The 26,560-nt window shown below is 38.8% G+C and overlaps 1 protein-coding gene across 4 annotated transcripts in view; it reads left to right on the forward strand.

Annotated features, from left to right (window-relative positions):
* RASAL2 (RAS protein activator like 2) overlaps window positions 1-26,560 on the forward strand; it is a 347,599-nt gene that overhangs the window by 304,119 nt on the left and 16,920 nt on the right. For 3 of the 4 annotated variants that reach the window (XM_080825128.1, XM_080825127.1, XM_080825130.1), the window contains 9 exons: window positions 7,843-7,996; window positions 10,081-10,179; window positions 10,730-11,284; window positions 13,928-14,072; window positions 18,595-18,739; window positions 19,399-19,635; window positions 21,369-21,570; window positions 23,726-23,925; window positions 24,918-25,779. In XM_080825128.1, the coding sequence (XP_080681254.1) occupies window positions 7,843-7,996; window positions 10,081-10,179; window positions 10,730-11,284; window positions 13,928-14,072; window positions 18,595-18,739; window positions 19,399-19,635; window positions 21,369-21,570; window positions 23,726-23,925; window positions 24,918-25,779 (2,599 nt within the window). The remainder of the gene's footprint in view (window positions 1-7,842; window positions 7,997-10,080; window positions 10,180-10,729; window positions 11,285-13,927; window positions 14,073-18,594; window positions 18,740-19,398; window positions 19,636-21,368; window positions 21,571-23,725; window positions 23,926-24,917; window positions 25,780-26,560) is intronic. The other variant, XM_080825129.1, reaches the window with a different exon arrangement.

Consider the following 26,560-nt stretch of genomic DNA (forward strand, 5'->3'; position numbering starts at 1 on the left):
CTGCCCACTGCAGTCTTATCTTTGTCCTCATTGCTTCACTGAAATTACTCTTACCGAAGTCTCAATTATCTCTCAGTCCACATATCCAGCGGCCACTATTAATATTTTAACATACTGATCTGCAGTAATGGACAGTCCATGCTTCTTGAGGGCTCTCTTCCCCAAGCTTTTATACTCCAGTCTTTTAAGTTTCCTTCAGTCTTTTAAATTCTTCGGTCTCTTTTGTCAGATCTATAGATTTAGATATTAGCATTCCTTGGGTTATTTTCTTAAGACCTTTTCTTGACCTGCATGTTGTCTTGAAGTAGTCATAGAGTCTTAGTCTAGTCAGTCTGCTGTAACAGAACACCATAGACTACTAGGTAGCTTATAATAAAAAGAAATTTATTTCTCATCGTTCCAGAGGCAGAGAAGTTCAAGAACAAATCTCAGGCAGATTCGGTGTCTGGTCTGGACCTTCTTTCTGATTCAAAAGTTCCATTTTTTCACTGTGTTCTCACATGGGAGAATGAGCAGTGGATCTCTCCTCTCCCTTATAAAATACACTCCTGGGTGTATTTTATAAGGGTACAAATCTTATTCATGAGGGCTCCACTCTCATTATGTAATCACTTCCCGTAGTCACACCTCCAAATACCATCACCTTAGAGTTTAACATTTCAACATAAATTTGTTGGGGGGGGGGGAACACAAACATTCAGTCTACAGCAAATATCTACTCAGAGAAACCTTGAACTTATCTTGTACATAACTTGATTTCATTTCCACCCTCACTTCAACACATGTTGCCTTTTATTCCCCATCTCTGTAAAGGATATCACCATCTTTCTGCCCAGGAGCTCATCCTGGGCTCTACTCTCTCCCTGATTCCTCCAACATTCCATCATTAAGACCTATTTACCTTCTTTTTTAAAAAGAAAAAGAAAAAAAAAAGATTTTATTTATTTGTTCATGAGAGACAGAAAGGGAGAAGAGAGAGAGAGGCAGAGGCAGAGGGAGAAGCAGGCTCCCTGCTGAGCAAGGAGCCTATTGCGGGACTCTATCCCAGGATCCTGGGATCATGACCTGAGCCGAAGACAGATGCTTAACCGGCTGTTAAGCCCAAGACCTATTTACCTTCTAATTATCTCTCAAATCCATCCACTTCTGCTAATCTATTGTTCATGATCTTGATTCACATTACTGCCATAATCTGTGAACTTAGTCTCTAAGTGTTCCATTTCTTGTCTGCCCTCTCTTTGTGCCTCTCTTTTCTCCGCACCTTAGCCAAAGTATTCTTACTGAGGTACACTTCTGATCAGGTCGTTCCCCCTCAACCACCCAAAACCTTTCTATGTCCATCCACTGTTTTTTGTTTTGTTTTTTGTTTTTTTGTTTTTTTCAAATTGAAACACCCACATTACTACAAGTCCCATCATGGTGTTTCTTAAGCCTCAGTGTTCCCCACCCCTCTTCTCTCAGCCCCTGTACTCATCCACACTGCACCAGAGCCACAGTGCTGGATTCTCTTCAGTTCCTTAAACAACTCAGACTTGACTACTTTCACTACAGGACTTCTCAACAGGCTAGCAGTTCCCTCTAGAACTACACCTCCAGGTCTGCATGGAGCTAAGTTGAGGTCACAAGTTCACATTATTTTTTCCTCCAAGAAAGTTTCTCTGAATCCCCAGTTAAGATCCAGGGCCCTTGGTAAATGGTCATAGAGCCTCTTTTGCATCCTTTTTCATAGATCTTACCACATTTTATTATAATGGCTAACCAGATTATAAACTGTGGTGAGTACAAGGACCATGCCTTTCTTCACCATTGTATTCCTTGCATCTACTTCTAGTATAGTGCCTGACATAAAATGTACACTAAGGAATTGTTGGATGGATAGATTAGTTCATACATATATATTCAACCGAAGGAGAAAGTAATGGGAAAGCAAATAGTCATGAGTTTAAGAATGAGTAAGAAGTAAATGTCATTGAATTCTACCAGTTTTTCCTCATTTATACTCCTCTCACCCATACTTATTTTATAGCAATAATAAGACCAAAAGTCTAACCTAAATTGGAGAAAGAGTAAAGTTGTTAGTCTTTTCAATCACTCTTTAGCTAGTAAGTATGTTAGTTGAGTTGTTTGTGAGTATGGTTTGGTTTAGTTGGTTTTGCTTGTTTGTTTCAAATTTTATTTAAAGTCCAACTAGTTAACGTAGAGTCAAATATTAGTTTCAGGTGTAGAATTTAGTAATAGATCGCTTATCCCAGCAAGTGCCCTCCTTAATGCCCATCACCTGTTTCACCCACCCCCCTCCACCCATGTCCCCTCTAGCAACCCTCAGTTTGTTCTCTGTAGTTAAGAGTCTGTTTTATGGTTTGCCTCCCTCTTTTTTTGCCCCCACACATTCATCTGTTTCATTTCTTAAATTCCATATATGAGTGAAATCATATGGTATTTGTCTTTCTCTGACTTATTTCACTTAGCATAATGCTCTCTAGCTCTGTCCAGGTTGTTGCAAATGGCAAGATTCTTTCTATGGCTGAGTAATATCCCATTGTGTATATACACCACAACTTCTTTATCCATTTATCAGTTGATGGACATTTGGGCTCTTTCCATATTTTGGCTATTGTTGATAATGCTGCTATAAATGGGGGTGCATGTATCCCTTCAAATCAGTATTTTTGTGTCCTTTGGGCAAATAACTAATAGTGCTATTGCTGGATCATAGGGTAGCTCTATTTTTAACTTTTTGAGGCACCTCCGTTTTCCAGAGTGGCTATACCAGTTTGCAATCCTACTAACAGTGTAAGAAGGTTTCCTTTTCTTTACATCATTTTATGGGGTTTTAAAAATTCAATATATTTGTGTTTAATTCAGTAGACACTAGTAGATCTTATTCCATTTGCAACTTAAAGACAAAAAGCAATAGGTATATTACAGATTGACACAGTTTCTATAAAGAGATTGTTCCTAGTGTCTGTCATATTGGAGGTTGAGTTTTCTGCCCTCCTAAACATGTTTTAATATTTATAATCTTGTTTTTCTTTTTTTGTTTTGTCTTCCTTCATTGCATATATACCTGTATGTGTACCAAATATGAATGTGTACCAAAATAGGTTGAATGTCATTTTTGTCTATGATGATATATTTCCTTACCATGAGTTTGTTCATTTTAAATGACAACTCAGGCTGACAAATATCCTTTTTTACCATTAGCAGTTGGGCTCATTAGACCATCCTGTCTAGAGGCTGAGAGTAGGGAGAGGGAAGATCAGCAGTATATGTCATGTTTCCATAAATAGCTTTCTGTGTGAGTGGTTGTGTGGTATATTTTTTAAAGCTAACATAAAAATCAGTGAGTAATTTAAGCAGTAGGGACTGGCTTTAACTGCAGCAAATAAACCAGTGCAGCTAGGATCCTCAGGGAGGACATTCTTCTGAGCCCACAAGTAGAATTCTGGTGAATGAGTTCTAATTTATTTCTTGTTGTTGTTGTTGTTTAATCCAAAGAAGGAAACTTTTAAAAGTATAGCACAGGGAAAGGTCTCCTTTTTCAAAAGATGTACCAGGTCGATAAACAATAAAATGTAAGGTGCAAGAATAGCCACATTTTTCCCAAAGTGAGATCTCAGATGCAAGTTTTAAAAACTTATTGGACCCTATGCGTATTTATTGGTAGAGTATTAGGATTCTGAATCTTGTTAGTTACTACCTGGGAAATTCTCAAACAAGGTGAAGTGCCTTAGGAATACATACTAGTGAATATGAACATACATTTCTGCACCCACCTTACGGCTGAGCTGTTTCTTCAAGAATTCAGTGAAGCAATCTGGAATCATAACTGCCAAGCCCAGCAGAAATTCACCTGCACTGGAGTGCAGGATTTTGTGTGGCAATAAGCATTTTTAATTAAAAGTTTCCTGGATGATTTGGGACTGAATCTGTAAACACATGGCAGATCGAGCTAACACATCCAAGCACCACTGGCACTTTGGGGGAAATATGGCTTTTAAAAAAATTGAATGGTGAAGCTGAGAAAAATCCAGCTGTGTTTTACTTAACATCATACTAATCAGAGTTCTTTGGCTCCTTTTTTTTTTCTATCAGTGTATCCAGTGGTGTGTGTATTGGCTTCCCATCCCCCAACCCTTCACTTTTGTCTTCTAAGACTGATTTAAGATAGGGATGTGGGTTAAAGCAATGAAATACTTATTCACTGTGGTGAGTAATTGAAGGCTTCTCTTGTAGTTTATCTCTTAAATAGGTCAGAAGCAGCAGGTAATCTTCATCACCAAAGCAATTACATTTTTAACCCTTACCCATCACCTTGCTGGAGGCCTTGGAGTTTACGTAGTAATCAAGGTTGTTTGCTCACCTTAAAACAAAAATGTAAAGAATACAGTGTTCCTTAATTGAAAGTAAAATTGCTTCTGGAAAGCAGTTTCCCAATTAAGCCAAGAAATAATTATATTGGAGCCCTGAATGATTCACTTAGTGTTCGAGATGATGGGGATTGGAGGCAGACGTGCAGGAGTTGGGAAGAGAACTCTGGCTAGTAGTCAAGAGATTCACAAGGTCCGCTTTCAAGGCTAGGTTCCTTGATGAAGGCCGTCATCAGACTGGACTGGGAAAAATGGCCTTAAACTCCAATTATTCTCTCAGTAAATCCACCTTCTACTTTACATGATAGAAGTAAGCTGTTGTGCTGTACAGGGTTCTTAAAACTCTCTAGTTAGCAGAGCTAAGAAAAATCAATTCCCATGAAGGTACAGGAGGAGATAAACATGATTTAGAGGGGATGTGAGTTACTAATGCTATTACATAGAACTATTTGCCTGATAATACCTCCCCCCCCCCCCAACCAAGCCATTCCCAGGCTGCTTGATCTTCCTGTTTACTGTAATCCTGCTTCTCTGGGAATTACTTCTGTCTTCCCAGAGACATTTTTCCCAATACAGGAAGGGCTTGCTTATTTATTCAGTAGTAATGTTGAACATACTAGTGACTTCGGTGTTCAATTCATGGGTGTGAGGGTGTAAGTGTGTGTACACACACATACCTACATGCTGAACAATAGGAGATTCTGAACTACAAATTAATCATTGCAATTTCAATAACTAGGAGAAGCTTTGAATTCTAATTCCAGATGTCTTGGTTGTAATATCTGTTGATGACTGCATTTGGAAGTTAGACCTAAGCATCGAAATGAAATTTGTTCAGCATTGGAAAAACAGTAAATAAGGATTTTATCCAACTTTCTCTTTAAAAAAAATGTGTAGTCCAGATAAGTTAATATAAAATAATACCTGGGAACATTAAACTAGGGTAAACACTGCAAAGGAAATAGAACAGATGTGAGAGAAAGATTGTTCTCACAAGTAGGATGTAGCGAATGCCTTCTAGTAGAGGGCAGGGAATCATGGAGGAGGCGAGCCAAAGCTCAGGTTTGTCCCTACATTAAGAGATTCTCTTCCACCCGCAGAGTTGCCTGTTTTTTCCCAACGGCCTCTGACTTTGAGAAACTGTTACTAAAAATGAGTAGAGACGTTGCCATTCCTTCCTTCCTGTCTTAAAATGGTCACGTTCACGGAGCACGCTCCGAGTCCTTCAAACCGCAGCTTCTCCCTGCTGCCTCCCAGCCCTGCTCTCCTTCTAGGCGGAGCACCATGGCAACAGGCCCAGCCTAGAGCCCAGCACCTTGTTTGTGTTACCTGAGGGGCTGGCCGGATGCAGCCTGAGGAAGAGAGGGAGGAATATTACCTATTCTGCAGCCTCTTTGGAAGGTGACTTCATGTTCCCTTTTTGGGTTTCTGTTCAACTTCTGTTGGAGACTTGAAATTACACCTGGAAAACGTTTACCCAAAGATGTTCTCAGTCCCCGAAGGCAGCAGGGAAAGTCTGTTCTGTTGGCTCTTGGCTTCTAAGCAGAGGGTTGCTTTCTGAGGAGGCACACAGAGTGCCTCCCGACGCGGGACATGCGGCTCCGCTATGGTTTGGGGCTGCGCCGCCACGTGGCTGTACCGTTGCTTCATGTAGGTAGGCCTTTATTTTGTTGAAAATCAAATTAATTTCTGTTTGAGGATATTTGCCTCGAGAGTTTTCCAAATAAAAGCAAGCCCTCTGCCATACCTGCTTTGATTTCAAATAGGCCTCCGTCTTTCCTACCAGGAGGCTCACTCCCGAGCATGAGCGGCTTTTCCCTTCCAGACAACTCCTGGGAAAAATGGGCTGGAAGGACTGTTTGATACGTGTTTGTAAAAACATTATAGTATCCTGTTAACTCCACTGGCTCCCTATGAAACATACTGGGAAAGGTTAGATGGTAATTATGTGGAAGTAAAAATTTTTTGTAGCCTTTAGTTATTTATAGTGGCGGGGCTGTGTTTGCAGTTTATAACATGTCGTTGTCTTACCCGAGAGAGCAGGAGGAAAGAAATGTCACCTTGTTATATTCTTATGTACAGAACATTCAGTGGCATTTGTCCCTTTCATACATGCTTTGTATTATCCATGGGAAATAGACATAGTGGCTTTTTGACCTTAGAAACGCTGCTGAGTGTCAGAACACATGTTTTTCGGTGTAAACATGAAATGGTAGTTGTTTTTCATGTGTGTGGAAAGAAGAATGGATGCAAATTCTTACGGCTCGAGATGTTTCTTCCTACCTGGAGCTTGAAGAAATAACGTGAGAATGGAAACAAAAGGGAAAGAGCAGCCTTTAGTGCGAGCTTCCTCTAACTCATTGCTTTATAATTTAACCGAAAGCCACTCTGGTATTAATGTTAACGTAGTCGTTTCAAGGAAATAAATGAAGCTCTTTATTCAATGTGTTTTACAAAAATGAATGTCTTTACACAAGACATTTCTTTTTATCCGTACTACTGGGTACTTCTACTCAAAACACATATATTTAACTCTGGGTGTTTTAGTCAATAAATTCTATAATTATTGAGTAAAACCGCTTGGCTACCCAGTTCTGGATCCAAGAATATTTTACTTTATATCGCTTGACTTCATTAACACTTCCCAAGCTGGAAGGGCAGCGAGGGACTAGCTCCTGTCATGACCGGAGTCATTCCCAACATTCTTTTTTAAACAACTGAGAAAGAGAATCAGTCAGGGTGTCTGAATGGTGTTGACAAAGATTTGTTCTTCTAGAAGAGAGTTTGAACATTTCTTTTGAGAGTGGGAGGTTTCTTCAAGGCATTTTATTCTTTATTCATGTTTATACAGTAAAGCATGGATATGACCAAATGCTTGCCAGAAAAGAATTCCACATTGAGATGGAAATCAGATCTTTTGAAAGGCAGGGTCTTGTGCTGAAAAGTTTGGCTTTGACTGTGTGTGTGAATGTGTTTATTCTGCCAAAACAGAAAGAAACAGAATGAGGGTTCACCCACTACTATTTCATCAAGGAGAGAAGAGGTTCAAGCGATGACAATAAAAAAAGAAAGAAAGAAAACAACTTTTGATAATACCTTGCCTGAAAAAAGAATATGTAAGCTACCTTGAATAGTATGTATTTCTTCATCTTCAAGATAGGAATGAGGATAAAAACAATGTTTGTAGTGGAGTTTTTTGACCTCCCTTGAGGCTGGTAAAGTTATAATATGTTTTTATGTTGTACTGAAAAAATAAAGTGTGTATATGTGTAAACACACAAATACGTATGTGGTTTATATGTGCCATGTGAATATGGCTACTGTGATTATCATGGATTAATTATTAATTTGCCCCTTATTTACATTTCCCTTAGGAATTTATACATTTGTTGTTAACCTCCAGTGCATTAGTCCTTCATTTTCTTGTTGGCCAAGGAGTTACACTGTCTAAAATATCTTTTTCTACTTTTAGGGCTCGAGGTCTGCCTAAACTAAAAGAGTCACGTTCCCATGAGTCCTTGCTGAGCCCTTGCAGTGCGGTGGAATGTCTGGATCTAGGCAGAGGAGAGCCTGTATCAGTGAAACCACTCCATAGTAGCATCCTTGGGCAAGACTTCTGCTTTGAGGTAAAAAGCATAGAAAGAAGGAAGAGAGGTTAACCAAACAGATTTTCTATCCAGTAATTTTATGATTTCTTTACTGTAGGTGGTATCGATGATTTGATCATCTTAAGTGACTTTCACTTGCTGAAAATTGCCTACTTTTAGGAAGAAAGTTGGAAATCTATTGATCTAATGATATTGGTCGTTACAGTTATTGAGAGTTTTTCATTCCTTTTGGCCTAGTCTACTTTCAAAATAATGGGTTCTTATTATATTCTCGGCAGAGGTCACAAGTCTAACAATAATTTACTAAGTTCGTATTTTCATTTTTTAGGTTTTTTTCCCTTTTTAAATTTTTTTATTCTTTCATTTATTTTTTCTTAGGTTCAATAATTTTTTAGTTTTGATTAAAATACCACCCACTGTGTATCTTTCTCCTGAAGACCTAAGCCCCCAATTTTAATGATTCTTTGAGAAGACTGACCAAAACCATAATTTTTCTAACTACAGCCTCAGTGGTTCAAGATCTGAGACCTTGTCTTACTTATTTTTATAATCCCCTGCACACAGCCCAGTCCCTGGCACACGCAGGTGCCTGATTTCTTGAATGAATAAATTGCTCTTCACCAATAAATTATGACCATCACTTTTTCTAAGGAAATCTCTCCCCCTAAAACTAAATGTACACAATTGACCATTTGTAATTTAAAGTTTAAAACTACATATATAGGGGTGCCTGGGTGGCTCAGTGGGTTAAAGCCTCTGCCTTCGGCTCAGGTCATGATCCCAGGGTCCTGGATCGAGCCCTGCATCGGGCTCTCTGCTCAGCAGGGAGACTGCTTCCTCCTCCTCTCTCTCTGCCTGCTTCTTTGCCTACTTGTGATCTCTGTCTGTCAAATAAATAAATAAAAATCTTTAATAAAAAGAACCTACATATATATAAACATATGCATATATGTATTATATTACATATATTAAATGTATGTATGTATAATTGTTCAGATTAAGATTTGATTAAGTAGTGTGAACTTACTAAGTGACTAATATGAACTCTGTGATAGATGGTGTAGAAGTTGAAAGGTGTTTGATTCCTGTTCTTATGGATCCGCCCTATCCAACAGAAATATAATACTAACCAAATATGAAATCTAAAATCTAAAATTTTATTAAGCCCAAGTATCATTTTAACATGTAACTAATATAAAATTATCAATGAGATTTTTTATATCCTTTTTGTTTTTTAAGCTAAGTATTCAAAATGTGTACGTGATGTGTATGTTATATTTATAATACATCTCGTTTTGGACTAGCTGCATTTCAGGGGTTCACTTAGGCACACATGGCTAGTAGCTACCATATTGAACAGCATGCATAATCTGATCTCATTCACTAGGTTGTAACTGGATTGAATTAATATGTGAGCACATTCAAACTATTTGGACAGGCCATTTATTGGTGTTCTTTTTTTACCAAAGTCATGTGAATTTTCCCCTATTTGTGGACCTCAGTTCAACAGGCTGCATATCAGGCCTGGTGTTAGGTGCTAAGTATATAGAGAGCATGTTCATTTTTAAAGGACAATGATAATAGTGATCGATAATTAGAAATGAACAAGCTGGTTGCCTAGTGGAGGAGAAATGGGTTCCAAAGACATTAATTCAGTACTGCTAACTCTTCTCACTTTCATAGAATACCCTTTCTGTAATATTATAGTGAAGGCAGTTCCAAGAAATTTGATAAGCCATTATAGAGGTTGTCTTGCATTTTCAGTTATATCTAGCATATTTGTTTGCAAGTATTTGAAGATGTGGCCTGCAAGGTTTTTAATTTTGATCTTTCTGAACTGAAGGCCAGTTTTAGGTTCTGACCCAAATTCTCAGTGGCTTTTGTTCTCCTACCTGGAAATGAGTGCGAATTCTCCTTCCATAAGAGAAAAAAAGCAGACATAGATGTAGAATAGAGACATTGCGGAACCACCAAGTATCATTTTGGTTTTGTACGTTATAATTTGGGTTCGTAGCATATTCGTAACTCATAATGATAGAATGACAAAGATAGAGCCCCCAAATCCTGTTTCCTTTTCCTTATCTCTAATCTTTATGTTGAAGGTTACATATTTAAGTGGAAGTAAATGCTTCAGCTGTAACTCCGCTTCAGAGAGAGATAAGTGGATGGAAAACCTTCGTAGGACAGTTCAACCAAATAAGGTAATAGTGGCTTTGAGTGTCTAAAAAATGTATACCTCTGTAAGCAATAAGTTGATAGAAGTTGATAGAAGGTAAATGCGGCAATCACACCTTAATTTTTATTTACATGTTATGCCATTTTACACTCAAAATAATCTTATTGCAGATATTATTGTGATTTTACCCATGTGGGTAAGAAGACTCACAAGTTACATGACGAGCCCAGGTGAGAAGCTGGTGCATGACAGAAGTGGGACTAGAACACTAGTTTCTTAACTACTTATCTCTTCTTTTATTTGCAGAAACTGGGCCAGTTGCCACTAGGCTGGCTTTTTAGAACTTACATTACAGGATATTTTTTTAACCCAAGTAAATTGACTGTATGAGGCTAAGATTCTGATATCTTCTTATTTAGAGCTTGCTATTTTCCTGAACAAAGAGAAAGCAATCCCTTTCATTATTTAATGACTGCCCTTAATAAAGTGCATGGTCAATATCACCTACTTTAAAAGGAAAGTGTTGTTTTTCTGGGACTTCAACTTTCCAGCTCAACTTTGTTGCTTTTTTATAGGACAATTGCAGACGAGCTGAAAATGTTCTTCGTTTGTGGATCATTGAAGCCAAGGACCTTGCCCCTAAAAAGAAATATTTCTGTGAACTGTGCCTTGATGATACCCTCTTTGCTCGTACAACCAGCAAGACCAAAGCAGATAATATTTTCTGGGGTGAACATTTTGAATTCTACAGCCTTCCACCTCTTCATAGCATCACAGTTCACATTTATAAAGATGTGGAAAAAAAGAAAAAAAAAGATAAGAATAATTATGTAGGGCTAGTCAACATTCCCACTGCCAGTGTGACTGGTCGCCAATTTGTAGAAAAGTGGTACCCAGTGAGTACCCCTACACCCAACAAAGGAAAGACAGGAGGACCTTCTATTCGAATTAAATCACGTTTCCAAACTATCACCATTCTGCCTATGGAGCAATACAAAGAATTTGCAGAATTTGTCACCAGCAACTACACCATGCTGTGTTCTGTCCTTGAACCAGTAATCAGTGTGAGAAATAAAGAGGAGTTGGCCTGTGCCTTAGTGCACATTCTTCAAAGTACTGGCAGAGCCAAGGTAAGTGAAAAAGGAGGGTTGCATTACCCAACATCTCTTCCCTTTTATGAGGAAGCGTATATACTATGTTTTATGCAGAGATCTAAACTGGAGACGAATGCTTTGCTAGTGATTAAAAAAAAAAAATTAGGAAGGAAGCCTAGTAGTAGTAGTAGTATATCCAGGGATTGGGGATTACTTCCCCTATTTGTGGACCTCAGTTACAGAGAGTAATGTGGAGAAACCAGCAGATACTTATTTTAAAGTCCATTTGCATGAAACATAGATATCAGGGCTAGCTCTTTATTTTCTGACCAAAGAAATGGTACAGTTGGTGTGCTAATCCCACAGTGTGTTCAAGATTATCTTTAATTCCAGGGACGCCTGGGTGGCTCAGTTGGTTAAGCGGCTGCCTTCGGCTCAGGTCATGATCCCAGGGTCTTGGGATCGAGTCCCACATCGGGCTCCTTGCTCAGCGGGGAGACTGCTTCTCCCTCTGCCTCTGCCTGCCTCTCTGTCTGCCTGTGCTCACTCTCTCTGACAAATGAATAAATAAAATCTTAAAAAAAAAAAAAAGATTCTCTTTAATTCCAGAGTGTGCTGTATGATGGTTATACTCCTCACTATATTTTAAGTTAAGATTATCTGATGACTCCATTCCCTAGTCACAGAAGGAGGCATTCCAGAAGCATGGTAGGCATCAACAAGAGTCTTCATGTAAAGGGTATTGATTAGTAGTTATTTCATGATAGTCTTAACCTCATTTCATCCTGGATAGAAGTAAAAATTCAGGAAGATGGAAAAAAGAGAAATATGCTAATTATATGAAGAAAACCAAACAGCTGATAGTCTTTGATCAGCCTAAACTATGATAATTACCATCTCTATGAGGTGTATTCGCTAGGCTGAGTCTTCATTATAGTCAATGAAATGGATCATGGTAAAATCGTATTTTAGATCTAGAGTTCACAGCTAGAATAATTTATTTAGAATCAAATAATAAAAGCAAGTGCTTTTAAGATTTCTTGATACAAATCATAATAATATATCAGTATACTCAATATATAGTCCCTTATCTAACTTCCTTCCTATGATTATCATTTTTGTAGTTGAATGTTTTGATAATAATTTTGAGTTTTCTAGTGTTACAAATGCATATGAGTTTGGGGTGAGGTGCCTTTGAAATTTGAATTTCATCTTTGAATATGTATGGATGTGGTCATTCTACTCTTCCGTTGCTTAAGGTTCAAGATATATATGTATCCTATATATGTAATATGTGTGTGTGTGTATGTATATATATATATATATAATCTCCATATGCTATATATATAGAGGATATTTTTAAACAACTTTATTGGGTACAGTTTATATACAATACACCCATCTTAAGTGGAAAGTGCAGTGAATTTTGACACATTATGCACCCACGAAAACCACACAGTCAAGATACAAAATGTTATCATCACCCCCATAAGTTTCCTCCTGTTCCTTAGTGAATGAGTTGTAGTAGTGATTCCTACATTTGTAACTCTTACTTTGTTGAGTTGCCCTGGAGTAAATCCCATTAATGTTCAAAATGCTTAATTTTAAAGTAAAAGTAAATCAGCATATTTCCTTTTGTTTTGGTTTTGGAGACTGAAATATATAACACTCCAAATATGATGTCACTACATTTAAACTAAATAACAGTAAACATTGAGTTTTACATCAAGTTAATCTTTAAGACTATTGAGGAATGAACAAGCTATTCCTTAAGGGCTTTATTTCTCCTTATGCCTTTTTTCTGGGTGAATGTATATATAGATGGATGGGGAGAGATAGATGAATAGATAGATAGATAATCAGCCTCGAAGATGAGTTCAAGTGTTAAGTTTAAGAAATTCCATGTTGACAGCATGGACCAGTTTATAACTCTGATATATTGAGCATCTTATATGTACCAGAAACTAATAGTGAAGGTCTAGAAATGACTAAAAATAGATACTGTCTTTGGCCTCATGGGGTTTATGGTCTTCTGGGAAAAACATAATAATCAAGTTCTTACAGAAACAAATGTGTGATTACAGTGAGAAATGCAGAGAAAAAAAAAATATATGAGACTGTGAGAGTAGGGAATAGGAGACCTGACTGATGTTGGTTCAGAGAAGGCCTCACTGAGGAAATGAGGTACAAACTAGGATCAAAGGATTTGAGGAATTAACTCCATGACAGTGAGGACAGGAGTGAGGGTAGGAGTGAGGCAGAACTGAGAACAGCATTTGCGAAGCTTTGTGGTTAATAGACAGCATCCTATGTTAGAAGGGGCTTGGTGGTGTCTGAGGGCCTTAAAGAGAAGCCCCTTGTGGCTGGAATGGAGTGCAGAGAGAATGGTATACAAGGATGCTGGGAAGGTGGATGAAAGCCAGAAAATATAGGAACTTGTGGACCGCATATAGAAGTATGGTCTTTATCAAAAGTATGATGGAAAAACCTTTGGCGGAATTTTAAACTTAGGGCTGGTGATACCTAAGCTTTTATTCTGATTGACTTTTTTTTTTCAAATGAATCACACAGCTTTAGTCTTATAGCAGCATTCTCAGGATGTCTGATATTTCATCAGTTTCTTGTAGCACGTATTATTTATTCATTTGCTTTGTGCCTAATTGAACATTTTTCCACCAGGATTTTCTCACCGACTTAGTGATGTCCGAGGTGGATCGCTGTGGAGAGCATGACGTCTTGATCTTCAGAGAGAACACCATTGCCACCAAATCTATTGAGGAGTACCTCAAGTTGGTGGGACAGCAGTATCTTCACGACGCACTGGGTATGGAGAAGAAGAATATTGTTTTCTTTGCTTTTCAGTTTTGTTATTTCACCCTCATAGGACAGACAAATGGAACTCAAATTCAGCATGTTGCTTAGTTCTAGCTGACTAGAGTGTTAAAGTTTGAGTTCCAACTGTAAGTCTCTGTGGTAGTACTCCCAAGTGGTACTGCTTTATTACACGTTGATTTATTCCAGTATGTACAGAAAGAGAAAGCTCATCAGCATATGCAGCTACCCCCGGAGCCCTCAAGTCCCTGACACTAAAATACACAACATAAGTGGCTATCACTACTAGATCTGAGGGTACCTGTTTCCCCCGAAGTATTGATGATTTACGTTATGATATAAATATATTACCTAAATCTTGAAAGTGTTAACATTTGTTATCATGCATCAAAAGTTAAAAAAACTTTTGCCAGTTCCCTTAACTCCCAATTTCTGCCTTCAAGAATTTTTAATATTTTGCCCAATCAGTAGTTCTTGCTGACTAGGCCACTAACCTGGAATTCCAGATCTGGTCATGAAATTCAGGCATTAAAACCACTAGAGTAATGCACTGTGCTGGGTGACATATATCATGACATTGAGTTTCTTGAAGAACATAGTCATTTCTTTTATCTTCATATCCCTAGTACTTCCCACAGAATGTAGAGCAGCACCATCATACATAAACATATGAGTCACATGTGAGTAATTTAAATTTCCAGGTGATCACAGTATAAAAAGGGTAAAGAGAAACAGGTAAAATTAATTTTAATAACATTATACTTAACCCAATATATCCACATATTTTTTAGCTGGTTATCAGTATAAAAATTATTAGTGAGGCATGTTACTTTTTTTCATACAAACTCTTTAAAATTTGGTGTGCATTTCATATTTGTTACATATTCCAGTTTGCACTAGCTCCATTTCAAGTGCTCAGTAGTCACATGTGATGGTCAAGAGTAGACAGTTATGTTGAATGAATGGTCAGATTTTTGCTCTCAAGGAGTTATAAAATACGGAGATAAGGTAAGGGTATCCCTATAAAAAGAGAGAGAGGGAGATCCTGTGCTTTTCCAAAGAATTAATTCTAGCTGATGGAATTTCCCATGTAAGATATATAAACAGTGTGTGTGTAGCTTGAAGAATTAGAAAGATTGTATAAAAACAGATATTGGACAAGGGAAGTAGTAGGAATTAGCATAGGGAAAGAACCGCAGGGACAAAAAGGCATAAAGGTATGAGAGAACTAGACATGTATGAAATAAAATTAATTAGCTGAAAAATGAAATGAAACAGACAAGTCAACAATAACAAAAAAGATTAGAAAAACAATGAGAACCAATTTGTTGAGAGCCTTGAATGCCAGGCTGAAGAGTTCAGATTTTACAGTAATCACTCTTGAGCTGGCTGCAAGTCCTGAGCAGGGTATTTTCAATAGAATTAGTTTAACAAAATGATTAACATGTGTTGGTGAAGAAAGCGACTGAAAACAGAGACCAGTTAAGAAGCCATTGTAAGAAGGAAGGCCAGAAATCAGGAGCCTCTGAATGATGGGATCACCAAGAGTAAGAGGAAAGGGGGGTCTGAGAAATATTAAAGAAGTTGAGCTGGTGGGACATGGCAACTTGTCAATTTGTGAGAATGGGCCAGAACAGGCGGTGGAGACCAGATACTACAATGAATGTTGGGCCTTGAGTTACTAGAAGGATGATGAGATTCTTGACAGAAATAAAGAACATAGAAGTAGTAGGCTTGAGAGATGGAAAGTGAATATTTCCACTTTGTGGGTATTCAATTTGAAGTTCTAATAGGAAATCCCAGGGGTTCTAGGTGAGAAATTCTAAGACATCTGTCTAGGTGTCTCTTGGAAATTTTGGACTGAGTTACCTGTGTGGAGGGATAAGTGAAGCTACAGATCTTCCAGGCCACCTAGGTTTATGATACAGATGGAAGGAAGAGGGGGAACAGGAAGTGATCACAAAGAGAAAGCACACATGCACACATGGAAACCAAGAAAACCAAGAAAATAGTCCTAGACACCAAGAGACACAAAAACATCAATAAAGCCAGAGATTGAGGAAGGCAGAGATTAAAAAGGAAAAAATGACTATTGCATTTGGCAACTTAAAGATCACTAGTGGTGGCTGGGACTGCTATCAGGAGGACAGGAACCAGGTTGTATGGGGTAAAATGTGAATGACTGCCAAGGAAATAGGCCCACTGTGTTTACATGAGGTGGACTCACTGTAGTAGTGATTAATTCCTACTCTGCAGAAGTAACTTGTTTCTCTTCTTTCTTCCTAGCTTCATATTCTTTTCTCTAAGTCATGTGCTTTAGTTTAAGATCTAATGGGAATTTGTAAGAGTAGTGAAAGTGGATTTTCACTGATAACTGGGAAAGTTACAGAGAGGTTCATAGTCTCACCTGAAGAGCTTATAACAGTCAGATAAAGTATATCTCATGGCTTGCTTTAATGATTTGTATTGCCTTATAAAAGACAATGATGAAACATCTCAAACCATAGTCTCTATTCTGTGGACGTTGGGGTAAATATGTGTTTACTAACTACCTACTTCTTAAAAATAAAAATCTATATTCTGCTATTCAGTGTACTAATACGCAGGATTTCCAAATAATTTCCAAAGTGAAAAGTGGATGCAAGTGCTATGATATGACAGAGAATAATTAAATAGCCAATGGGCTAAATGAGACATGAAAATTCAGTGACCATGAGAAGAAACTCAAATAACCCCACATAGATCTCTATTATCATATTTATAAGCCAAGAGCAGGGACCAGGGTAGTGAAAATGGTTGCTGCTTCCAAAAGCATAAACAAAATTAAGTGGTAAGATGCTTCAGGGCGGAGATTCTACTGTCTTCTTGCCGTTTAACTTCCCACATTTCTAGTTAGCATTAACATCCTAGATGCTCAATGGCTGACTTTTCCCCCATATTTTACTTTTTCTGACAGAAACTTTCTTTGGAAAACAACTAACAGAGTGTGCCTTGGAGCCAGTGTAAATTCAGACTCATTTTATATGGTTTGAGATAGTAATGTGATTTTTTAAATAGTAACCCTGAAGAACTGCACAATTTTCAGTTACCTGAGAAAAATTCAATTATTTTCATATGAAACCGTACTTACTGTGGCAGGAGCCTCTAATACTACAATTGAGAAAGGTTTTATAATAATTATTCTATAAAGAGGCTTCACAGTGAAGTCTCAGTAAACCAAAAAATTAATAAGGACAGCCGAACACTCAGTATAATTAAAGTTTAGTTATATTTCGTATACTTTGGGCAAAAAAAAATAAATACTGTTTCCAGGCTGCCTGAAGAATTCCAGAGAAAATTAAATTCAAAGTTGCCATTTTGGGCACCTGGGTGGCTCAGTCAGTTAAGCATCTGCCTTCGGTTCATGTCATGATCCCAGGGTCCAAGGATCGAGCCCCACATTTGGCTCCCTGCTCATGGAGAGCCTGCTTTTCCCTCCCTCTGCCTGCTGCTCTGCCTACTTGTGCTATCTCTCTTCAATTCAATAAATAAAATCTTTTTAAAAAAAAAAGAAAGAAAGAAAGAAAAGAACTAGGCTGAACCTTGAGAGATACAAGCAGATTTGAAGGGATCGTTGTAAAATCCACTCCTCTGTCATAAAGACCTCTAAAAACCTAAGAATACATACAATCATCTTTGATAAATATCAAGCATCTGCAGTGCTTTGGGAGCTATTTGATAGGCTGGAAATTCAAGCATGAGTTGAAACTGACCTCTGACCCCCAAGGCATTTATCCCAGAGATGTGAACATGGGATAGACGTGAGAACAGATAATCCCCTACAGTGTGAGACATGGAACACTAGAACGTACATAAGGTATAGTGAATAGTGGAGGATGAACAGGGAAGGTAAGGATTTGTTCTTTTAGGGAATATGGGCATATCTCTCTAGAGGAGGGAATATATGAACAGTGCTTCTAAACCAAATTTCTTTGGACAAACATATGAAGAAATGTTCTGCTACAATTTTGTGCTCTGATGAAGGTCTGTCCCCTTCACAAAAGGTAAGTCTAGAGACCATTATTCGAATCTGTGTTTGACACCAGCTTTAGCACTAAACTCTTAGGTTGGCTGTTCAATCAAGCTTGGGTTCTTTTTTCTTCTAAAATAACGTTATTCACCCTGGTAGAAGGGCCTTATAATAAATAATGAGTTCCTGCTAATAAAATACGTTCATGATTTTAGAGAATAGATTTAAAGTCATATCGTTATTTAAAGTAGTATCATTCTTATATTTATAAATACCATGATGGTGATGTTACTGACTGCAGTTTTTCCACTTCCAGGATAAGGAAAATAAACATGGCATATGGGAGGTGGTAACCCTTGGGTTCTAAAGCGATAAAGTCCTCCACGTGAGGTCTCAGAAAGAAATTCCCATTCTGCGTTGAGGACAGAAATCCAAAATCCTTTTATTCTGTTCAGGAGGACACTCTTCATAGTTGTACTACCTGTCATCTTCTCTCTTCAAACAGGGGAGTTCATCAAAGCTTTGTACGAGTCCGATGAGAACTGTGAAGTGGATCCCAGCAAGTGTTCCTCAAGCGAACTGATAGACCATCAGAGCAACCTGAAGATGTGCTGTGAGCTGGCTTTCTGCAAGATCATCAACTCCTACTGGTAAGCAGGTGTCCTCGCGTTAGCCCTTGCTCGTGGAGCTCAGCGCCCTCCATGCGGAAGTCATCGCAGTGCTAATGGTAGCCTTTCTCAGCCAAAGGAAGGGCTTGGGGGAAGATGGAAGGTTTCCCTGATGGAGTCCCCTCTCTAAAATCCAAATCCCCACTGTAAGCAGCAGTACCTGCATAAATATAGTATTTCCCCAGAATATTAGCACCACATCCTCTAATACCAAAAGTATTTGAGTGGCTTTCTAAAATATTTACTAGTGTTAAACAGTTGTGTTAATGATCTTTGCATTGCTCCAGCCCCAGCGATTGGTGAGATTTTGGAAGAGTTTTGCTGAACACTCTTTAGAGAGATTATGGTATGCTCTGTTAAACCAGATGGTTTAGTCAGGAGCCTCATGCCATTTTCCCACTTTGCAAAACTAAATTTACACTAATCCCTGAGTTTTGTAGCTTTGGGTTTACAGGCTCCATCTGGACTTTGGTCAATTTTCCACCAACTGTAAGCTATGAATCAGGCAGAATTCTCTCTACTAAGCTCTCGTCTTAGCCTGGCTCTAGAGCAGAGGCGTGCTGGGCCAGAACAGGATCACTTGTGTTTTCTTGCATTATGCTACTTTCATATTTAGAGGTTTGATCTTTTTCCTTCCCCAGTGTTTTCCCTCGTGAGTTGAAAGAAGTATTTGCATCATGGAAGCAGCAGTGCCTGACCCGCGGCAAGCAGGACATCAGTGAGCGGCTCATCAGTGCCTCATTGTTTCTCCGTTTCCTGTGCCCCGCCATCATGTCCCCCAGTCTCTTCAACCTTATGCAGGAGTATCCTGATGACCGCACATCTCGCACCCTGACTCTGATTGCCAAGGTCATTCAGAACCTGGCTAACTTTGCCAAGTAGGTGTCACTACCAGAAGCACTTTTTAAAAAACATTGTTTTAAAAAATACATGACACCTAAAATTTGGATGGGAGTGGGGAGCCTCATTACTCATAGTACAAGATTTTCATTGTGGTGGTATTAAAAATAAGGAAAAAAGAAGGAAACAGCTTAATTATTCATTTTAAAGGAGTGGTTAAATAGCCCATGGTACGTACATTCAGTAGAATATATCCAGTAATATGGTAAATGATGAAGATATAATTGTACTCAATGAAAAGTGCTATTAACCTCAGCAGAAATTAAAAAGGATACTAGAGAATATATATGCTGTTATTCCAGAAATATATTAATACAAAAACCTAAGTATAAAACCATCTGACAAACTCAGTGTTTACATTATCTAAGACAATTGACCTGGGCCCTTCAGAAAAAGTCAATGTCGTGAAAAATTGAAAAGGTGGAGAGGCTGTACTATATTTAAAAACACTGGATGCTTGAATCTTGATTGGATCTGAATTAGAAAAAAAATCTATAAAAGTCATTTTGGGGACAATTAAATGTGGACTATATATAAGATGATTTATGGATAATGATTTTTAAAAGTTTTAGTGTGATAATGGCATTGGTTTATGTAAGAGATAGTCCTTATTCTGGAGAAATGGGTACTAATGTATTTAGAGTTTATGTCTGCAACTTAGTTTAAAATGGTTCAGCCAAAAAAAAAAAAAAAGTATGTGTAGAGAGAGAAAGTGAAAGCAAACTTGGCACAATGTTAACAGTTGGTTAATATAGACAAATGCATATGGTTGTTTGTTATATAGTCTTTCAGCTTTTCTATAGATTTAAAATTTTTTGAAAGAAAGTTGGGAAACCATTGGGGAGGAAATGCACTCAAATTATAAACAGTGGATACGTTTGGGTGACAGTGTCCACTCACACCTTTTCCTTGCCGCTTTTCATTGTTTCTAAAAAGACAAGATTCTGTATTTGCAGTGTATTGAAGAAAAAAATTAGAACTTCAGTGAGACAGATTGTTTTCTATCATAAATAGTGACTTTTTAGTATAAATAGTGACTTCTAGAAGTGCACTATTTGAACTTTGTGTACCCTATTTAAGAGCCAACACAGAAATAGACCTATTTACCCATATTTGTGTTAATTCTGATAAAAATTATTTCTAGTTTATTTTGGAAGAAGTTTTCTGGGCTTAAGCAAGGCCCTGAAAATACCTAGACTTTAGATAGACAAAGAAGAGAAGTTCTTCTGTAGCAAAAATAAATAGCATGAGCAAAGTCTTAGAGAAGCGGTATATATTTGGGAGACTCTGAAGAAGCTAGCAATATTGAAGGTTTATACTAATGAGCATTTGGTAGGCAAATGAAGGTTATTTACAGAGAGCTTTAAATAACAGAAAAAAAGAGATTTAGCTTTAGCCAACGGAGAATAGAAAGCTATGCAAATACATCAGTATTAAGAAAGTATATTTTAGCATTTAGCACTTAAAGATTATAAATTAGTCACTTACTTCCCCAACATAAAGATAAAAAACTGGGCACATGATGAGATGAGCACTGGGTGTTATATGCAACTGATGAATCATGAACACTACATCTGAAACTAATGAGGTACTCTGTGTTGGCTAATTGAACTTAAATTTAAAAAATTAAATTAAAAAAATAAAGTTCAGTGTAAAGTCAACTCAAACATCTCAAACATGTCCTTTCCCGTTTTCTCTCCCTCTACCTCAGATTTGGTAACAAAGAAGAATACATGGCATTCATGAATGATTTTTTAGAACACGAATGGGGTGGAATGAAGCGCTTTCTTTTGGAGATCTCTAATCCAGACACCATCTCAAACACCCCAGGCTTTGATGGTTACATTGATCTGGGCCGAGAGCTTTCAGTTTTGCATTCCTTACTGTGGGAAGTAGTTTCCCAACTTGATAAGGTAAAGTAGGTTGGAAGCATAATGGGAGCTGGGAGTTAGAGAACTTTAACGTACCTAAATTCTGAAGGGTATCTACAGAGTGACAGCATTCGTGCTTTCTGCTAGTTGAAAGCAACCTCTTTGTGCTAGAAGTCTGGGAATAAGTAGTTACCAATTCTGAGTAAATAATGTGTCCTACAAACCAGGAAATTCTAGAAGGCCATGAAATTATTAACATATATTTTAAGTAATTATTTGAATTAATGGAGTGTATATTTCTATAAATAAATAATGTGTAGAACATTATATATAACATGTCTAAAAACTTGCCTAGAAACCAACATCAGACATTGCTAAATGCATATTTATTCATGTATAGCAGGATAAGATGATGAAACCTCATATAATAATTCTAACAGAAGTGTGGACTTAGAAAAATACTGAGATTATCATGTTTGTTTCACTCATGAGACTTTTTTTTTATTATGCAAGTTAGAGTGTTCGATATAACTATTAGTACTACTGAGTTACATGGGATCTGAAAATTCTGATGTTTTCTTTCTCTACAGATATGAATTTAAAAAAGAGAAAATACTATTAATCATTTATTTTCTGAGTATATAAGAATTTTATTATATATCATATTAATAACTAAATATATACCATGCCAATCATTTTCTTCCTTCTGGAATTTAAAAAAAAATAGAGTTTGTAATGGAAAGCAGTCTTAGACTTGAGCTAGGTTTATCACAATAATTATTTATTGATGTTTTTGTTTGCTACAGGTACTTCATAAATAGGTGTGGTGGTATGTTAGAATAACTTCAGAAGACAGTTATTTTTTTGCGATAAGAATGTATTTGTTTTCCTCCATTTTCCTATTATCCTTAACAATGTTGTTAAATGTTGCTAATTTGGTTACTCCCCCCAGTAAAGTTGGGGGAGTAACCAAAAAAAAAAAATGGGGGGAGTAAGACCTATTAGTAAAAACCAATTTCCAGAGGCAATGTAAATGGTAGGGTGTTCTACCATTTGTAAATAATAAACTGTTTTATATTCTTGAGGACCCCTTCTTCACTTGTAGAAATGCTAGCTAGACTTTGAGTTGCAGCTGTGCTGAGGGCAAATTCCTTGAATATGAATCATGGCTCAAGAAAGTTGAGCAAGTAAAGGCTAGTCTTTGAGTGGTGTTTGAGCAGCGACTCTACCCATCTGAGCAGAGTCAAAGAGTCTCAGTTGTGGAGAAGACACAGGAGACCCAGAGGCAGCCGTGTAAAGCTGCCTAAGAGTTGAAGAGTCCCGAAGACTCCAGGAGAATAAGAATTCCCCAAAGAAAAAAATGATTGAGATGGATCAAGCCAATACTAAAAAGCGACTCTTTGTCGAATAACCGCGTCGGTGGGATGCGGAAATAGTAATCTCGTGAAATAGGCCTGGCTGATGTAGGGTCACGGCCTTTTTTTAACAGGCTTTGCTATGTCAACATGCCTTCTCCTTTTTAATCTGTGTTTGGTCCTGGGAACCAGGAGTAAATCTTAGACACATCCCATAGAGAGAGTTTACCTGATTTTGCTGCTTAAAAAAATATTGTCTTGCGGCTGCAAACCCAGTTGACAATAAGTCTGAGTTTCCAAAAGTAAATGGGATAGTGGATGGCAATATCAGCTGTGTGCCCTGCAGTGCTGCGGACCCCTGAATGCAACACCTTCTTGTATGTTGGCATGCATTTCTTTTCTCACACGATGCCTTTTCTTTGGAAGTTTCATCACACTAGCCAATCCTCTGGTCTTGAAGTCCTTTGGTCAGAAGGTGTTTGGTTCTTACCCTACCCACCCCCCACCTTGACCTACTAGCCTCCCAAAGATTTAGTTTGCTTTGCATGCCTATTTTAGTTGGAATGGCAATAGTTTGGTTGTTTTGAGCATGTCTTTTAATTTTTATTTGCATAATCCTAATTTCTATTTCCTTTCTTTCCTCAATGTCTGCTGCACCTTGTTTCGCCTCCTCCATTCATCTCGACGCCATGGTTCTGCTGCTCCATAACAATGCATTATGAACCTGCCACTCCCATATGCAAACACCTACCCTTCCCTCCAACCTACACCCCTCCATCAATGGGCATCGCTGTCCCAAAAACAATCCTTGGTGGATGTCGCAATGCTTATTATCCAATTAGGGTGAAAATTCCTTCCTACAGGCGACCGTGGCAAAGTTGGGACCTCTCCCTCGAGTTCTTGCTGATATTACCAAGTCTCTGACTAATCCTACGCCAATACAACAGCAACTGAGACGCTTCACTGAGCATAACTCCAGTCCGAATGTCAGTGGAAGCCTCTCCTCTGGGCTGCAGAAAATATTTGAGGACCCCACTGACAGGTATGAGACTTGAAACTGTCTCAGAGAGAGATAATGCTTCAAGATTTGGCAGAAATCTGTTTAATTTACTTGTTGAATTTACAACCTGAAAGTCATGATTAATTGGAAAGAATCATCTGACCTGAGATAAATCCAGTTGTTTTCATAATAATACACAAAATTTAGGATACTTATTTTCTAGAATGATATCGTAGAGTTATAATATAGTCAACAAACATTTAAAAAAAAAAAACCCTAGGTCCAGCTTCATGGAAGATTAAGGGCTCTGTGAGATTTATATTTTCATGTATTATAGCACTCAAAAATCTAGAGAACCTCTGTTAACATCATTTTGACTGTGTCAGCTGGATAGGTAGATACAATGTTGATGCTTAGACTGACTCTCTTTTCTGGACTGGGGAGACTTGGGCCTTTGGCAGGGACCCTTTTGATTGTACACACAGCGCTCCTCCCTCCTCTTGAAGGTTTAGACAGAACCAATTAACTCTTAATTGGAATAGCTCTGGAGGGTGTAAACCCTAAGTAGGAAATGACTGGAATTCTGGTACAAATCGAAAACAATGATGGAGTGGTGTACACAGTGTTATTCCCCACCTTTGGAGAGAAACTACAAATGTTGGACTTTTTTTTTTTTTAAAGATTTTATTTATTTATTTGACAGACAGAGATCACCAGCAGGCAGAGAGGCAGGCAGAGAGAGGGGGGGAAGCAGGCTCCCCGCTGAGCAGAGAGCCCCATGCAGGGCTCCATCCCAGGACCCTGAGATCATGACCTGAGCCGAAGGCAGAGGCTTTAACCCACTGAGCCATCCAGGCGCCCCAAAATACTGGATTTTTTAAGAATTGTAACAATGAAATCTGAGTTTAGAAACCAACATAAGTCTCTACATTGGGCCTGTGAGCCTTCAGAAATGTTCATATGCCTGGGTTGAGAAATCTTAAAACTGTTTTGAATTTGCCTCAAGAGTAATTAAGGGCCCTCTTTTTCCACAGTGATTTGCATAAACTCAAATCTCCAAGCCAGGACAACACAGATAGCTATTTCAGAGGGAAGACATTATTGCTGGTTCAGCAGGCCTCCTCCCAGAGCATGACTTACTCTGAAAAGGATGAAAAGGAAAGCAGCCTTCCTAACGGCCGGAGCATCTCCCTCATGGACCTTCAGGACCCTCACACCGCTCAGGTGGAGCACGCGTCTGTCATGCTTGACGTGCCTGTGCGCCTGACAGGAAGCCAGCTTTCCATCACACAGGTGGCCAGCATCAAACAACTGCGCGAGACCCAGAGCACCCCCCAGAGCGCACCCCAAGTGAGAAGGCCCCTGCACCCAGCCCTGAACCAGCCAGGCAGCCTCCAGCCCTTGTCCTTCCAGAACCCTGTCTATCACCTCAATAACCCAATTCCAGCAATGCCAAAGGCCTCTGTGGATTCCAGTTTGGAGAATCTAAGCACTGCCAGTTCCAGAAGCCAAAGTAACAGCGAGGATTTCAAACTCAGCGGGCCCAGCAATAGCAGCATGGAAGATTTCACCAAGCGCAGCACCCAGAGCGAGGACTTCTCCAGGAGGCACACCATGCCGGACAGGCACGTCCCTCTTGCTCTGCCGCGGCAGAACAGCACCGGGCAGGCCCACATCCGGAAGATGGACCAGGCTGGGTTAGGTGCCCGAGCCAAAGCCCCGCCATCCCTGCCGCACAGCGCTTCCTTACGGAGCACGGGGAGCATGTCGGTGGCGTCTGCGGCGCTGGTGGCCGAACCTGTGCAGAACGGGAGCCGGTCCCGGCAGCAGTCCTCCTCCTCCAGGGAGAGCCCCGTTCCCAAAGTGAGAGCCATCCAGAGACAGCAGACGCAGCAGGTAGGGGGCAGGGGCTGGAGGGGTCTGGCTTCCACCGGTCCAGCTGTCTCCCTGGTTCTTTGTATATAAATCATTAGGAAATCTGATTTCCACTGAAAAATATTTTCTGCAACTTTGAAATGAAAAGAGGAAATGAAAAGTCTGGGAGGCTTCTGGCGAGGTGAGGCAGCAGAACGTGGCTTGACTCATTCCCGTCAGGAGACTAACAACCACGCAGAGGGCTTTTCCTTCTCTGCAGGCAGCTGAGCTGCTACCTGGGTTTGCACTGAGAACAGATCAGTGTTGAATGAATAATTAGAACACATGCACTACAAAACCTAGAGGCCAGATCAACTAGAATATATTTGGGGAATCCGGACATTAATCCTCCTTAATTTTTTTTCCCCTTAAGTTTCCAGAACAAACTTCTGCTTTCTGAGCCGAGCAGTTAAGGTAACTGCTCTCTACTCCATCCCCCACCTCCCTCTGGACATGACAAGTCTCATGTGCCTTTTCCTGGAAATGGCTAGAAAAATAAACAACTGAACACCTACAAAGGCAAGGTAAAGGAGAGGGATAGCAAGATAGAAACATAGCTGATTGACATATATGCTAACCATTTACACATCCCTTCTATTTGCATGGTAAGCCCAGTCACACCCAGTCTTAAGATTTCCAGACTTTTCTTCTTGATACATAAAAAATTTTCCCAAGAATTTGATTATTCATGGCTTCCCTACATATTCTGAGGCACCAATACGTGTTTTGCTTTTGGAAATGTCACACCCAGTCTTAAGATTTC

The sequence above is a fragment of the Martes martes genome (genome assembly GCF_963455335.1).
Source record: "Martes martes genome assembly, chromosome: 15".
Lineage (NCBI taxonomy): Eukaryota > Metazoa > Chordata > Mammalia > Carnivora > Mustelidae > Martes > Martes martes.